Source organism: Astatotilapia calliptera, chromosome 6, assembly GCF_900246225.1.
Source record: "Astatotilapia calliptera chromosome 6, fAstCal1.2, whole genome shotgun sequence".
Taxonomy (NCBI): domain Eukaryota; kingdom Metazoa; phylum Chordata; class Actinopteri; order Cichliformes; family Cichlidae; genus Astatotilapia; species Astatotilapia calliptera.
This window is the reverse complement of record NC_039307.1, coordinates 4,860,252-4,874,947: the sequence shown is the minus strand read 5'-3', so window position 1 is coordinate 4,874,947 and position 14,696 is coordinate 4,860,252. Positions and strand designations below refer to the sequence as shown.

At 44.3% G+C, this 14,696-nt stretch overlaps 2 protein-coding genes across 8 annotated transcripts; both read right to left on the bottom strand.

Annotated features, from left to right (window-relative positions):
- Positions 1-930: 930 nt before the first annotated feature.
- On the bottom strand, positions 931-14,694 carry noctb (nocturnin b). 7 transcript variants are annotated; one of them, XM_026169830.1, is made up of 6 exons: positions 13,666-13,749; positions 13,361-13,534; positions 2,894-3,039; positions 2,629-2,797; positions 2,175-2,506; positions 931-2,070 (listed from the first exon to the last, which is right to left on the bottom strand). In XM_026169830.1, exons 3-6 carry the CDS (start codon positions 3,029-3,031, stop codon positions 1,528-1,530), a joined length of 1,182 nt encoding a protein of 393 aa, XP_026025615.1. In that variant the 5' UTR covers positions 3,032-3,039; positions 13,361-13,534; positions 13,666-13,749; the 3' UTR covers positions 931-1,527. The 7 variants fall into 7 exon arrangements, with proteins under 7 accessions (XP_026025615.1, XP_026025614.1, XP_026025618.1 ...); XM_026169829.1 differs by having other exon boundaries at positions 13,641-13,745; XM_026169831.1 differs by lacking the exon at positions 13,666-13,749 and adding an exon at positions 14,632-14,694 and having other exon boundaries at positions 937-2,070; positions 13,357-13,534.
- ccdc175 (coiled-coil domain containing 175) lies at positions 10,187-13,343 on the bottom strand. The gene has a single exon (XM_026169826.1). The coding sequence runs from the start codon at positions 12,822-12,824 to the stop codon at positions 10,608-10,610; it is 2,217 nt and encodes a 738-aa protein (XP_026025611.1). The 5' UTR covers positions 12,825-13,343; the 3' UTR covers positions 10,187-10,607.
- Positions 14,695-14,696: the final 2 nt, after the last annotated feature.

Sequence of the window (14,696 nt, the reverse complement as noted above, 5' to 3'; positions counted from 1 at the left end):
GGCATGAGAGAGGGTGCGAGCAGCTTATTATTATTTAGTCTGTAACGTCTATAAAAAGATGTTTGCAGGGAGGGGACGAGAGGCCTGGCTTCTGTTTGTAATCCACCTGTAGAATAAAGTGCCACTATTGACCAATCACATTTGAGAACAATGTGGTAATGTGGAGGTAGACGCTTTCTGTGCACCACAGACAACAGAAAAGATGGACTTAACTTCCGAATGTTAAAACTGAAGCCCCTGTTGATGATCTAAAAGATGGAAAGTGTTTTCTTTTATATCATGAAAAGGGGGCGACGTTTCTGCTCTGAAATTATAGGGTGGATCAAAAAGAATCATCTGATTTCAAAAGGCTTTTAAAGTAACGGACATGGAAAGTTGTGGTAAATATTAAAATGAATGGCTGAATAGTAAGTTTTACATACAAAACGTACGATGTTCACCAATCCTCAACAGTGCGCCTCTCTGGACACACAACAGCTGTCTGCTCGATCGTTATCGGCGAACAGCTGTGGGAACTAAAGCTCTGTGAAATCAGATGATTGTTGTTTTTTTTAAAACACACCCTCAGCTGACAAGCTACTAGTTTCAGTTCATCTTATGTGATCATGAGCTAAGCAACCAAAACTGGCACACAGTTTCCAGTAGTTCCCTAAAGGTAGTTCAGTAGTTCATCTACATCAGATACGAAGGTGACTATGGCTAAAGATCATAGACCACACAATACTGCAGAATGGCCATGTACTAATACTGAACAAAGCATTAAGTCTATTTTGTGAGTCAGAATGGAGGGCTATACGCAGGCTCGTCACATTCGGTTACCAAACGCCAAAATGACGACAGCTCCTGGGTCAGTGTGTGACGTCACCGTGGCTGCGCCCTTCTTTACTACTGTCTGTGGTGTGGAGAGCTTAAGAAGGAACCAACATCAAGTCACAAAACTATCGGCTACTGTCAAGCAACCATTTATCTTTATTAGTTTTTAATTTATCTGCATTCATCAAAATTTCAAAAAATAAAAAAAAAGGTGCATGAACATAAGGTCTTGGCACAGATATGTGTTGTCGCCAGAAAAGAAGACAGCAGACGATGTCCGATGCATTTCCAGACTCTGTCGTGCCCTTTTTTATTTTTTAATACAAATAGAAAAATTCACTCATCATTTTAATCTCTTAACATCCATCAGGTCATTGGTGACAGATCCAGAGTGGGAAACACTCTACCCTGAGTGGCCTGCAGGATGCTAAGAGGTGAAAAACCTGATTCCACCTCATATGTGTGATACTCAGACCATGTCTGTCCTGTAGTGCATCAGCAGCATGAAGCACAGAGTTCTTAAAGTACGTGTGTGCAGTCTGACGACAGGTAGAGCACACCTGCAGCTGGAATATCTCGTGCTGCAGAGGTACACTGTGTCCCATTAAAGTCTTGGCCATGTTTTGGCACACTGTCTTTATCACTCACATGTGACCTCCTGGTCACACAATAAAGCGAGAAGGAGGAAGCGCTAACCTCAACTCCACAGCGTCATCACTTCCGGTGTGCCGGTTTGTTGTTTCCTTCCCACTCCTCCTCCTTGAAGCTGAAGTCACAAACCAGAGAGAGGTGGTCGGACGGATAACTAAAGGACGGAAGTCTGTTTGGCCCGATCTCCTCCTCGGTGGGCATGTCCAAGACGGCATCCACTCTCAGCGTGTCCTTGGTGTACCAGATGTAGTCCAGAGTACTGCAGCACTCCCCCGTGGGCCGAATCTTCCACGTTGTGTACTCCGGCTCCGTCAAACCGTCCCGGCTGAGTTTCTTGTAAGCCGAGTCCAAGCCGAAAGGCGATGTGGCGAAGCGCCGATACACCTCCTCATTTGGGACTGCGTTGAAATCCCCGCATATGAGCAAAGGTATGTCGGCGGCGGGGTCGCCGGGCTGCTTCTGGACCACATTCTGGAGATGCCAAAGGAGGTCTGACCCCTGAGTGCTGCGGAGCCACTCCCAGCCAGAACGAGCCTTCAGATGGGTCACGGCCACGCACACGCATTTACCCGTGATCCGACAGCGCAGCGTGGTCACTATGGCAACCTGCGATCAGAGAGCAGCGAGTTAGAGTGTTGTAGTTTTATTTTTCCCAGAAAGGCTAAAGCTCCAGAAATACTACACCTGACAAAATTTATTTTTTTCCCCACCTGATTGGTTGGAATCCTCATGGCAGAGAGTCGTATGTTGACGCTGTCGAGGAGCTCGAAGCGCGACTCGTCGTAGAACAGCGCGCAGCCGTCAGGGCCGTTGTTGCCCTCAACGCCCAGGCACGGAGACCACGGCTTGGGGCAGAAGTGGCTGCTGTAACCCAAACCTGCCAGCACCGGCTGCAAGGTGTCGTAGTAGTGGTCGACTTCCTGCATGCACACGATGTGGGGGCGGTAGGTGAGGACTTCCTCCATGATGAGGTACTTCCTGCGGGACCAGCTGAGGGCCTCCAAAGGACACATGACAAAATTGTCGAGTCCTTCGCCCAGAGCTGCAGGACAGGAGGAAGTGGGAGACCAGACTTCAGTAACAACATTATCCACCATGTGTTTTGTGTTCCACCAAAACAGACTCAGAAAGTGTGAATATTAAATTTCCCTGAGTGCACTCTACCTTGAGCCAGGATGTTCCATTGCATCACCCTGATGACACTGCTGGGGGCGCCGTCTCCATCACCGATGTGAACAAATTTCCTGTCGAAGCGAGGTGGTCGGTCCGTGAGGGCCTCCTCGCACTGACGAAGCAGCTCCTCTGGATCAGGGGGACATGGAGAGGACCCCTCCTGCTCCATCGACAGAAGGAGAGACAACACTTAATATTTAGATGAAAATATTCAAAAGAAAAAGTCTGAAGACAAAAGAAAAAGAAGAAAACCTACCGGGCAGAAATCTGGATCCAGCTTTGTGAATGCAGGTAGCTGGGGGTTCAGGTGTGAAGAAGGGAAGGGGAGAAGAGAGCTGGTGCTGCTGAGGGGCTGAGTCAGAGCGTTGTACAGCTTCGTGGCCCCTCCACCCATCGGATACACTGGTGAGGAGGAAAATCAAAGCGACAGTGAAGCATGTGATAGGATGGAGACACATCCACCTTTCTAACATGACGTATAAACTGAAGGTAACACACACATCTGTACTTTTATGGAAAGAATAATCTGTTCTTTCCCAGCGTTTGTTGAGCTTCAGCTCAGGTTGTCGTGTAAGGACCAAGCCATCACAGCGTCAGCAGTCCAGATGAAACAAACCCCCAAAGTGACAGCTGCAACTCAGCCTTTTGTTCTGCTTCAGCAGCATCTGTCGGCTTACACGTGACCAAACTCATTAAACCTAAAAATAACACGTGCGCTTCCCAGTGTGTGCCGGAGACTGAGCTGGATTAAACAGTCAGCTAACAAACTCAGAGTAAAACACCCCTTCCAAAGAAGGCTTTGTACCTTGTTAGCACGTTTCTATGCTTGAGCAAAACAAGCAGTCAATGCAGTGACTCAGTGTTTCACACGCAGAAAACCTAAGAAAACAAACGTGGAGCTGGGGACAGATTCTCAGAGGAGCTGTTTGGGTTTCACCGGTGAAACAGAGAGCAGAGGAGAGAAGTTGAAGTGCAGATATCCAAGTTGACAAAAATTTGTATAAAAGTGACAAAAGCTTCCCCCCAAAAATGTTAAACACAGAAAACAACTTTTAGTTATGAATTACAGGTAGCAGAAGCCACACCCTGCTGATAAAAATCAGTGTGCCACACCGCCTGCTCCACGAGTGTGTAACAGCATCTATATGCAACAACTTCAGAAACCAAAGTGATTCAGATTGGGCAGATGTTGTACCGAGAGACACTGAAAGAGGTGCAAACTAAACACAAAAAGCAATAATCTTGCATCTCTAAATGTTTTGACTTTCAGCAAGACCAAAGCAAAAAAAGCTGTTATGCTTCAGCATTCCAAGGAGAATTAACAGGCGAAGTAATGCACTCCTCTCTGTAACGCGCACTCCAAGTTCCTTAAATCGGACAAAAAATGTGCTGCAGAGATCAGATTGACCTCTGCTCCGACATAAAAATTCTGACATCCAACTTTTCCTCTCAGCTCTCCGAGACCAGAACTACGTGACTATAAAAGGAGCTGGATGTTTAGGATCCGTGCAGTCTCGCGTGAAACAGACGGAGAACAGCAGCACGTTTAAACAAGCATCTTCATTCTGTTAAAATTTATATTAGTATATTATTTATTAATATGTAACAATAATGCTTTAATTCAGTCACACAGCAAGGCCAGGGTCCTTTTCTTGGAGTGGTGACCACGTAACTTTTCACATAGAAGCGTAAAGCAAAGACTCTGTGTTTACTTACTGAACAGAAATGTGCCAAATATGCTTAAACAAACAAATTTATTTCAAGGCTGACTAAATTAAACCCCACAGTTTTTTTTGTACGTAGCAAAAACCACATGTCCAAAAACTCCATCCTCTCTAATAAGACTTTGCGAGACTAAATTAAGAGCTACTGACGACCAAAACACCCAAAAGAAAAAGCTTCTTCTTACCCAGAGTCTCCATTATGCTCCTCTGCAATGTCCACGGTACTCCTTAGTTAAATGTCCTTAATGGCTCTTTTTAATGCTACCTAACAGATGTGCTGCCTGTCCGCTCGGGAGGCTAAACGTCTGCAGTGTGTCAGGAGACAGTGACAGATGTGCGGTCTGTGTGTGGAAATAACTATGACTTGTCACTGTTGCATATAAAGCCTCAGAGAGAGAGAGAGGAAGAGGAATTATGAAGCGCAGACGTCAGCGGACCATATGGAGCATTAGAGGTCATGTGCCAGACAGAGAGACAGAGACAGAGACAGAGAGAGGAGGGAGAGAGCGACAAAGTCAAAGAGAGAGAGAGAGAGCGCGGGGCAAACCTGTTGAGTGGCTGATATGACTGACAGATTTACTCTAGCGACTTGGCCCTCGACTAAATATAGAGGCGCACAAAAACACGATAACCCGCACTCATCCTCGCTGATACACCATAACACCTATCACCCGAGTACACTGTGTTAATAGTTTCTAATCACTCTGTGAGAGCACAGCGTGTGAACGTATGGTAACAACTTCCTCATTTTGGCTGTTGTAACAGCAGCGCGCACGCACACACGCACACACATGACTATAATTAACCATTCAGCAGTGCTATGACAGTTTTTTTCCACACATGCTGTAGTTTTCCAACCTGTCAATCAACTTTTTTGACACAAACAATAACAGGCTGCTGAAGCATTTACAGATCTTACACGAGATAACATTCACTGGTTTATCTGGTAAATAGACTGGTTCTTATAAATGGACTGCTTTACACAACTTGCTTCATTCACCCATTCACACAAGCTCCTTTTTTCTATGCTGTTTCTAGGGGCTTTCTGTCTGTGTGAGCAGTTATTGTACAAGCACTAAATGCTGCAATGTCCATTTCAATGTGCTTTGTGCAATTTGAGAGAATGGAGTAATCTGGAGTGACTGTTAAGTGATCTTTTCACTGTTGAGAGTTCACTTATTTGGATGTTACAGTAACAATAGAGACATTCTATTCGTTACGCAGACCTGATCACGATGGATCCTCTACAATTAATTCTCAGTTGTTGGGCTGTTTAAGTGCAGGGCGACACACCCGCCGTCACGGTGTTTCAGATATTTATCAGAGATTTCGACTGACTGGTTCACCGAGCGCCAGGTCGATTCTTTATATAATGTCTCTCGTAGCACTACAAATAAACAATTATATATATCAATGAACTCTGATTTGTAAATTATTAATTCATCCTACTACTTTTCGAGCATGTAAAGTGTGGGGTATCTCGAGATGTTAGTGGAAAAGCAGTTTATTTTTTTACTTTGCTTTTCTGTTTTCCATGTATTCTATTTTATTTATTTTTACATGTTCGAAATCAAAAACAGTCAAATGCTCAAATATTTTTTTGGACATGGAAAAATAAAACTCCCCTGGGACAGTATTCATTTCTCATATCTACGATCACTTCTGATCTTATACTTGGGTCACCTTAAAGGACGCGTGCAGCAAGAAGACCAATATCTGTTTAAAACTATTCTGTCGGGACGAATGGTGAGCATAGAAAATGAAGAAAGGACATCATTGGCAGACTTGCTCCAACGCTGCAGGCTTGGGACTGTTAATATGTTTATAAAAGAAAAGAGAGAAATACTCCACATATTTCTGACACTCCCTGCAAGGTACCAAGTGATCAGGGCTGGGGCAAAAGCGCAGCTCTGGGGTTGGCAATGGCACACCAATGAAAAGGGGGGAGGGGGATTAAGGAGTTCTGGCTCACCTTTTTGCATCACTGTAAGTATTTAATGATATAATATTAAATAACATTACCTACAGAGAAAGTTTTCAGCTAAAATAACAGATAGAAAGCAACTCATTCAATTTTGAGAGACAGACTCCCCCTCATCTACCTCACAGTGGTTTGGTCCACTTCTTACCTTTACCTAATGCCTTTACTTTGCAAATTGTAATTGTGCATTCATCTAGATATTCAATAGTAAAAGTAGATCTATTTTTGCTGCTGTTCACCTGCATCAGCTGAACTTTTATCGGTACATAAATCTGGTTTCAAATGTTTTCTCTTTATATAATGTCTCTAGATACTTTTTATGTGGCAGCCTGTATTTTTCCAACCTGCCAAATGCATAGAAAGAAAAGCTGCACCTATGGCAGTGCATCTGCACCGGACTGCATCAGGCAGCTGCAACTAATAAAACGACCAGTCTGCAGGCAGATGATGGTAATAACTATAATGCAGAACACCAGGTGTATATTTTATATTTCTGTGCAAAAGCATTAAGAACATATCAACATCTAAAGGCAATTAGGTGAAAAGTGGAAAAACAAATCCGACAGAATCATTAGAACGACGGCAATTTAGCTGGAAGAACCAGATCTAGTATTTTGAAACACCTCAAATTAAACGCAAACAGATAAACACCGGTGCTGGAAAATGACTGTGTAAACACATGGAACCAAATCATACTGAGCACACATGAACACATTTTTTTTTAATAATCAAAAAAATTTGAAAAAAAAAAAAGTTTGAATCTTGTAGAAATCGGTCGGGCTACATTAAATCTGAGGATGGACAGTTTCAGAGTACTAGCTGAAGTTTCTATATCCACATGTGGTGTAAAATTGTGTGGAATTAACACATGTCCAAACATAACTCAGTTTAAAGTCAAATATAATATAAAGGACGGGGATTGGCAGGGATAGTAACCTATAGTTACCTAACGTCTGTACTTTGCAAATTGTAAACACCGGATGTACAGATCTTTTATTGATTTTTTTAATAGATTTATTGTTTGTTATTTTTCCAAACTACATTTTATTCACTCTGTTGCTTTTCTGTGGAATCTTTGCTACTGTGTGGCTGCTGCATTGTTACAGAGCAACTGTTTATAGAAGCAGGAGCTCGGTGCACATTAAAATCATCACACTTCTTTTCTAGTAGAAATTCTTCCGAGTTGGTAGCTGTCTACACCACATCAGATGTTCTGTGAGCCCACAAAACCACATTTGTCGTAGTTTATCAACAACAACAAAACATCTAATTTTAGAGGATGACTCACACCTGCACGCTGACCATGCACAACCCATACCTTAAGCTTATCACAGCTGATTGTAACAAAGAGGAAGTCATTTTTAACTGTAGCAGAATCACGAACATCAAGATCACTGAGCATTCACGTGCACGCCGCTGTGTGGTCAGGATGACTCACATCCTGTAGACGACCTGTAGTAAATCTATGTAACTGTGACTAAGTGCACGAGTGTTGGCAGGAGGGAGGGGCCAGAGAGTTGTCACTGGATCCTCTGGTGGTGTATTGACATTTCCATATTGAGGGCAGCTGCCTTGTCAGATTTCTGTGAGGGGGATTTTATGAGTTTGTGCCTTTTAGAGGAGCTGAAACAGCTTTAACTACGTGTGTGATCTTGTGATGTGAACGCACCACTGCTGCTTTTAAGTTAAATTAGGAAACATTTGAAAGGTTCAACATAACAGAGTCTGATGGTCCGGGGCCAATAAAAACTTGTTAGATCTGTCTGGGCCAGTGATGGGGATTCCACTGAAGGATGTGTCTGACAGGCCCTCACTAATAAATAGTTTTTTCCCATTATTTTTACCTTAAAATAACAGAAAGGTGCTTCATCAAAACCACATGCACGGTCAGTTAAATATAACGAGAAGAATGTTTTTAGCTGCCTGCACCCACCAGCAGTTTGTCTTACACGGTAAGAGCGTCTTAAAAAGAAACTAAAATGAAAGCAGTCTGTATGCAGATCAGCTGCTCGACGTTTCAGTTTGACAGTTTGTGTCGTAGACATAACTTTGCTGCAGGCTTTAACGTCTATCCAGCTGAGAGACATTTTTATCTCTTTTTAACTCTCTGTGTTACACTAAGCCACTCTGAACTACGCTTTAAGCTTTCTCTCATGGGTATTTTTATACATTTTTCTAGTATCATTTCATGAGGGGCCATTTTTAAATTGCATTATCTAGAAAACTATAGTTTTCTAGAAAAAAAAATCAACACAAAGTCAGTTTAAATTTCATGGATATATCCAGAGGTTAAGGAACATGAGCCATTGTTTTGGATTCACAAAGTACAACAGGTGCTGGAGAGACACCGAGACAACCCCATTTACTGTAGGGAGTGGTTCAGCTGGTGACCACAGACCATCACTCTCTCCTCAGCCCTGTCCTCTTCACTTCCTGATAGCATGAAACGGTACCTCCGATCCATTCAGGTTACACAGGTAGTCTGAATGGATCGGAGGTCCCCTGGTATGGCACATCCACACATGCTATCACAACCAGGCTTGCAGAGTCTCTCAGCACAGGAGAGGCCAAGAGACGGGCAGTAACACAAGGAGAGTTGGACAATAGCTTAGCAGGGCTTCAGCCCAGCAGAGGGATGAGAAGACGGAGGAAGAGAATTCCCAGAGGCCTGCAAAACAACCTCCAGCTTGCTCATGTGCATGCTTATGGTCTAACTGTCACAAACAGATTGCATGGAGGTGGAATGAGGGCCTTTAGTGAGCCGTGTGGTCACAGCCCAGAAACATTTTTTGTTTACATTTGGGTCAATTGTGTCAACATTTAGATGTTCAGGCAGGAAATTGAGACTTTGGTCATTTGTTGAATTGAGGTGAGACGTTTAGCTGCAGCACAGCATTTCCTAGACTCCATTCTCAGAGTTGCAGCGGTTTTTTTGGCAGAAGGCTTGGCTGTGAGTTACGGGGAAACTACGTGACCAGAGATCTCTTATTAGCTTGCTCTGTTTTCCAACTACTGAGCTGGCATGTTCTGGGCTATGAAAGAGGCTGGGTAAGAGCAAAGTCAGAAATCTCTGGTTTTGCTCTTACATCAGGATACAAAACTATGAGTGTCTGTCAAATTCAGGATCATCCTTTGAGCTGTTGGAAGCTCCCTGTCAGTTACCCTGGTTTTCTTTTCTTAATCCTTTTGGTTAAACGAAGTTTAATGTGGACCAAATTACATTGAGAAAGGTACGACATGTATTTAAACATGTTAACAAACACGGCCTTTAGTGAAACTGAATTCAGCACTCCTGCCTTAGTAACGATAAAATATCTTAAATGTAAGATGAGAACATCAGCATTTGTGTCTTTGTACATCTTGTTATGACTGATAACATTACATTTGAGCCGTGTGTGTCCTTCAGCTGAAGCCAATCGTTAAAAAAAGGATTAACTTTCGACAACAACAGTTTGAGGTAGTGATGAAATCTACCGTTTGTGAAGCAATATCTCAGAAAAGAACAGCTTGTATTGTGGCATCAGATACACCACACACAGAATCCTGAACACGAGATAAGCAGATTCATTTAGAGACAAAGATATTAAAAACATGAACAAAACTGTCTAAATATAAACAAAGGTCCAGCCAAAGCACAAAGCTACAGATACCTTAGGTCAAAGTAAAGTTTACTTCTGGGCTTTTTGGAGACTTACCTTCTTCACTGGAATAAAATGACGACTTCCTCTTAAAACTGACTTTTTGGCAGCTGCAGCCTTGTTTTTCGTTCCGTCTTAGTAAACCAGTATTTAGCCCTCTGAGTACGTGCCTCTGGATACATGTGTGTGCATGTTTTTGTTGAGAGGAAGTACAAGTGGGTGTGTGTTTGACCCTGTAACTGCGGGGAAAGGTCACGCTGAGGAAAAGCCAGATCTATTCTGCCATCTGCTGGTAGGAGTCACACAGGAAATGATTTGTATTTGTGAAAGTGCATGAGAAGTGCAATTATGCCCATCTCGCAAACAAAAACTACTTTCAAAAATTCATCAGCTCCATAAGTTCAGTTTTAAATTGGACCGAGCACCACCTCTGGTAACATTTTTCAGATAATTGTGTCAAGAAACAAAGTGAACCAACCACAACAAAAAAGTATTTCAAATTATCTTCATCTTATACCAAACTTTTTTTTTGTCCACATTACAGGTTAATATCAGGCTCAAACGTTGCCTGTGCACAGACAGCAGGCTGACATCCTGAAGTCAGTCCACTTGTCATCCTGGATAAAGTCAGCTGCATAGTTTCGCTGTGGTCTTGTCTCCCAGTCGTTTGCTGAAGTCGAGCATTTGTTGGTGAAGGAGCGTGCTAATGTTTCCTAACTGCTGTTTCCGATTCTTCAGATGGTCAAGCAGAGAACTAATCGACATGAACAGGACGCCTTCACTGCTCTCGTGGTCCTGGGTTAACATTAAATCCTCCGCCCAGGCTTGCTGTAAGCTTTCCCATAATGCCTCTGTGTCTTGCCTGAACTTCTGAGCCTCCTGCCAGTATTTGTGCGTCTCCAGTTTGGCTGTTTCGATGTCCTCCGTCATCTGACTGATATGGAACTGCAGCCTGCTGTTCTCCATGGTGACTTGCTCCAGTTTCACACCACAGTCGTAGATGCCCACCTCCACGGCTCTCAGCTCAGATGCCTGTCTGTGGAGCGTGTTGATGTGGCACGTTTGCAGCCCCTCCAGCTCAGCCTTCATTTCCTCTTTGGGCTGAAGGAGTTCACTGGTTTTCTCCTTCAGTGCCTGAATTGAAAGCTCCATCTCACTCCTCCTCTTCCTCAGCTCATTGAGAAGCTCTTCCAGCCTGTGGTGCCTGTTCTGCTCATCGCTCCACTCGGCCTCCACCTTCTTCAGAATCTTTTCCTTCTCCTCCACCTCCCTCTGCTTCTCCTTAACACTCTGAGCAACCTTGTCGACGTCAGTGGTGAGCTGCTGTAACTCCTGGCGCTGCCGGCTCTCGATTCTTTCGTACTCCTCCTTGGACCGGGTCACATGCCTCATCAGGAGGCTGGCATCAGTGGTCTTGGGCTCCTGCCTCAGGAGCGCTTCTTTTTTTTGAAGCAGCTCCTCATATCTTCTCTGGGTACTACTAATGTCAGATGTCATTTTCTCAATATGCTCCTCCTGTTTCCTCTTTGCCTCCTTCAGGAGCTGCAGGAGTTGCTCTTTCTCCTCCTGAAGCCAGCCCACATTCTTTTCTCCTGCATCCATATTGCTGCGTAGCTCTTCCTGATTCCTCTCAACGAGACGCTTGTTAATTACATCAGTTTCCTTGAGCTCTTTGACCTGCTTCTCCATCTCTTTGATCTCCCTGCCATGCTTTATGATGGAGGCAATACGCTCCTCCAGTTGCAGCCTGGACCACTCCAGCTGCTTGGAGATCTGCTGATGCTCAGCCCTGACCAAGTTCTCTTTAGTGTGCCGATGCTTGAACACCTCACAGACCTGAGTCAGGGCTGCCTCTAAATGCTGTTTTGATGCTCTGCCCTCCTTTATTTTACTGTCCATTGTGACAATTTCCTCTTGCAAGTTCTGCACAGTGAGGCTGAAGGCTTCCTCCAACTCATGCAGTTCCTCCTTCAGCAGATCCCTCTGTTGCCTCAGCTCCCGTTGCTTTTGGACTTCCCCTTCCAGCTGCTCCTCATGATGGTGCCGTGACACATTCAGTCTGTGTATGTTGTTCTCGACCTTACCCAACTCATCCATCAGCTCATCCAGCCGTCCCTGGGCTTTGTCTTTCTTGTTGGTAATGCTATCCAGCTCTCTTCTGCTACTCCTGTTCAGGTGGTTTTGCTGCTCTGTCTGCTCCTCAACATTGCTCACCTCTTCCAAGAGGTCATTTCTTTTCACGGAGGAGGCTTGTCTCTCCAGCTTCATGTTCTGCTCCAGGGTTAATCTGTCCTGCTCGACGCCGGCAATGCAGGACTTCAGCTCCTCTATATTCTCCCACGTCATGTTCAGCTGCATCTGTGAGCTGTACTTTAGGGAAAGTAGATCATTCAGAGTAGCCATGATGGTATCATGGTTAGCCTTCGCCTGATCCCGCTCCAGGTACAGGGACTTGTTTTGGCTGAGAAGGGATTCCTGCATTTTCGTAGCTTCTTCTTGGAGCTGAGAGACTGCACTGAGATCTTTGCACAGTTGCTGGATCTCCTCGGCATTTGATGCTCGCGCCGCTGCTACATCAGCCATGATCTCCTTGCTCATTCGTTCACGCATGTTGCTGATCTGGTGTCTCAGTTTGCTGTTTTCTATGCTTTCCACTTCCAAGTGTTCACGAGCAGCACGCCTGTCTGCCTCCAGCTCGCTGACAGCAGTCGTTATCTCCATCAGGTGGAGGCTGGCCTCAGGTGCGAACGGTACCTCCTCCTCTTTCAGGTATTCGTCCAGCTCCTTTAAACGCTCCAGAACCACCATAACCGATGAAAAGTCGGGCACCAGTGAAGAAGCCATATGTGACTACGTTTTGGAGCGTGTTAGCGGCACTCCGAGCCGTATACGGAGCGTTTCAAACAGATGCTCGCTGGCACGGATGACTTGTGTGTGCTGTCGTCGGGGTAACAGCTACCCCCCCTGTCTGCTACTTGTTTAAAAAAAAAAAAAAAAAAGGCTGGTGGAGTCAGTCCAAAATCCTAAGCTATTTAACCCACGATATTTGTTTGATTCACTTTATTAAGTAAAGCCTTCACCTGAAGCCTTTTCTGCAGCGTTAAAGTTCATACAGCAGCTAGCAATCGCCGATAACTTATGAGCGCTGTCGCCAGGGCAACGGTGTCCCCATCGCTACTAGCTCTACGGCAACCCGGTGACGTCAGCACGCTCGAAGCTACCTATCAGCCAAGTGCTAACCGCCAGAAAATAGCCCCAGGAAAACAAAGCAAGTTTGGCGAAGTCAGTGTTTGAAACGTGAATAGAAAAAATACTGTGTGCCCCCGGTCCCAAAATTTAAATGCTACAACTGTCAGCAGTGGGGTATGGTGCTTACCTACCTGGCGTACCCGATTTGGGGGTGATGTTTGGGTTCAGTCAGAAGGACCACAGCTAACATCCAACGCAGGCAGGGAGGCCGGCCACAGCTGCCTGGGTTGCCAGATTTTACGGTTTCACGTAGGGTTTCTGCTGCCTCTCATTTAGCCCGAGTAATATTAAATGCCTAATGGGGCCTAACACACACACACAGAGCGAGAGAGAGGAAGAAAATAGATGGATGGATGATAAATAGATCTGTTGTCATGATGGGTATTCATATTAAAAAAAAGTGTAGCTGACCCTTGTAATCCACAAGGCTTCAAACCTGTCAAAGTGCTTGGTTTCTGTGGGTTTTTCTATTCCCAGCTCTGTGTGATTACAAGGACAGTCAATATTCCTAATACGGTCATGTCAGGAAACCCCACCCACCCGCTTTCAAATAAGCCAATCAAGAGAAAGCTGGTTTCAATAAAGGCATTGGTGAGCTACAACAGTTTTTATTTCAACCCGTCAATAATATGCTGCAGCTTTCGCCAGATCTCACCCTAGCTGAGCACTTTATAGCCGATTTTGAACCAAGGTGATGGTGCTTCCTACCATCATCATCATCATAATATAGCGTGAGAGGAAATATCTTGCGAAAAACTTTTTTTTCCTATGTAAACTTTGTGCATATTTCAGCTTTTTTCTCGTCTGCACAAACCATTAAAAAAATCTTTTACTCTCACCGTGTGTTTATACACCACTCTGCACATAATTATGAGTTATTATTGATCTCTGACTCTCTTCCAAAGCATGTTTTTTTTGTCCTGTCTCCCTCCCCTCAGCCCCAACCAGATGACTGGCCCTCCCTGAGCCTGGTTCTGCTGGACGTTTCTTCCTGTTGAAAGGGAGTTTTTCCTACTTACTGTCGCCAAAGTGCTTGCTCATAGGTGGTCATCTGATTGTTGGGGTTTCTCTGTATTATTATAGGGTCTTAACCATACGAGGCAACTGTTGTTGTTGTGGCACTATATAAATAAAACGTCTACCTTTTATCAGAAGCTCCAGAATCTAACAAGTACTAACATAATACATGAAATAAAATTACATGGATAGTTCTTTTTTTTTAATGTGTGACAATCATTTGATAATTTGTAGCATGCAATGGCAATATCAGGAAAAAAAAATCCTGTAGTAGGACAGCATCAGGTCAAGCACAGCCCATGTCTGCAGCACTGGTCCTCAGGACTCCTGGGTTTTTGGTACCCTTTTGCAGCTGCCCGCTTTACACACACACACACAATTTTACCTTTACGCTGGCTTTGATAGCTGTTTTCCTCCTTAACCTTTTCCGAGGTTTGTGGAGACTGTGTT

Excerpts from the sequence above, each read along its gene's own strand:
- noctb (XM_026169827.1), bottom strand. Across the intron at positions 2,507-2,628 it reads ATGGAACATCCTGGCTCAAG|CTCTGGGCGAAGGACTCGAC; the intron begins GTAGAGTGCACT and ends CCTGTCCTGCAG. Across the intron at positions 2,071-2,174 it reads TGAGGATTCCAACCAATCAG|GTTGCCATAGTGACCACGCT; the intron begins GTGGGGAAAAAA and ends CTCTGATCGCAG.
- ccdc175 (XM_026169826.1), bottom strand. The coding sequence starts at position 12,824 with ATGGCTTCTTCACTGGTGCCCGACTTTTCATCGGTTATGGTGGTTCTG.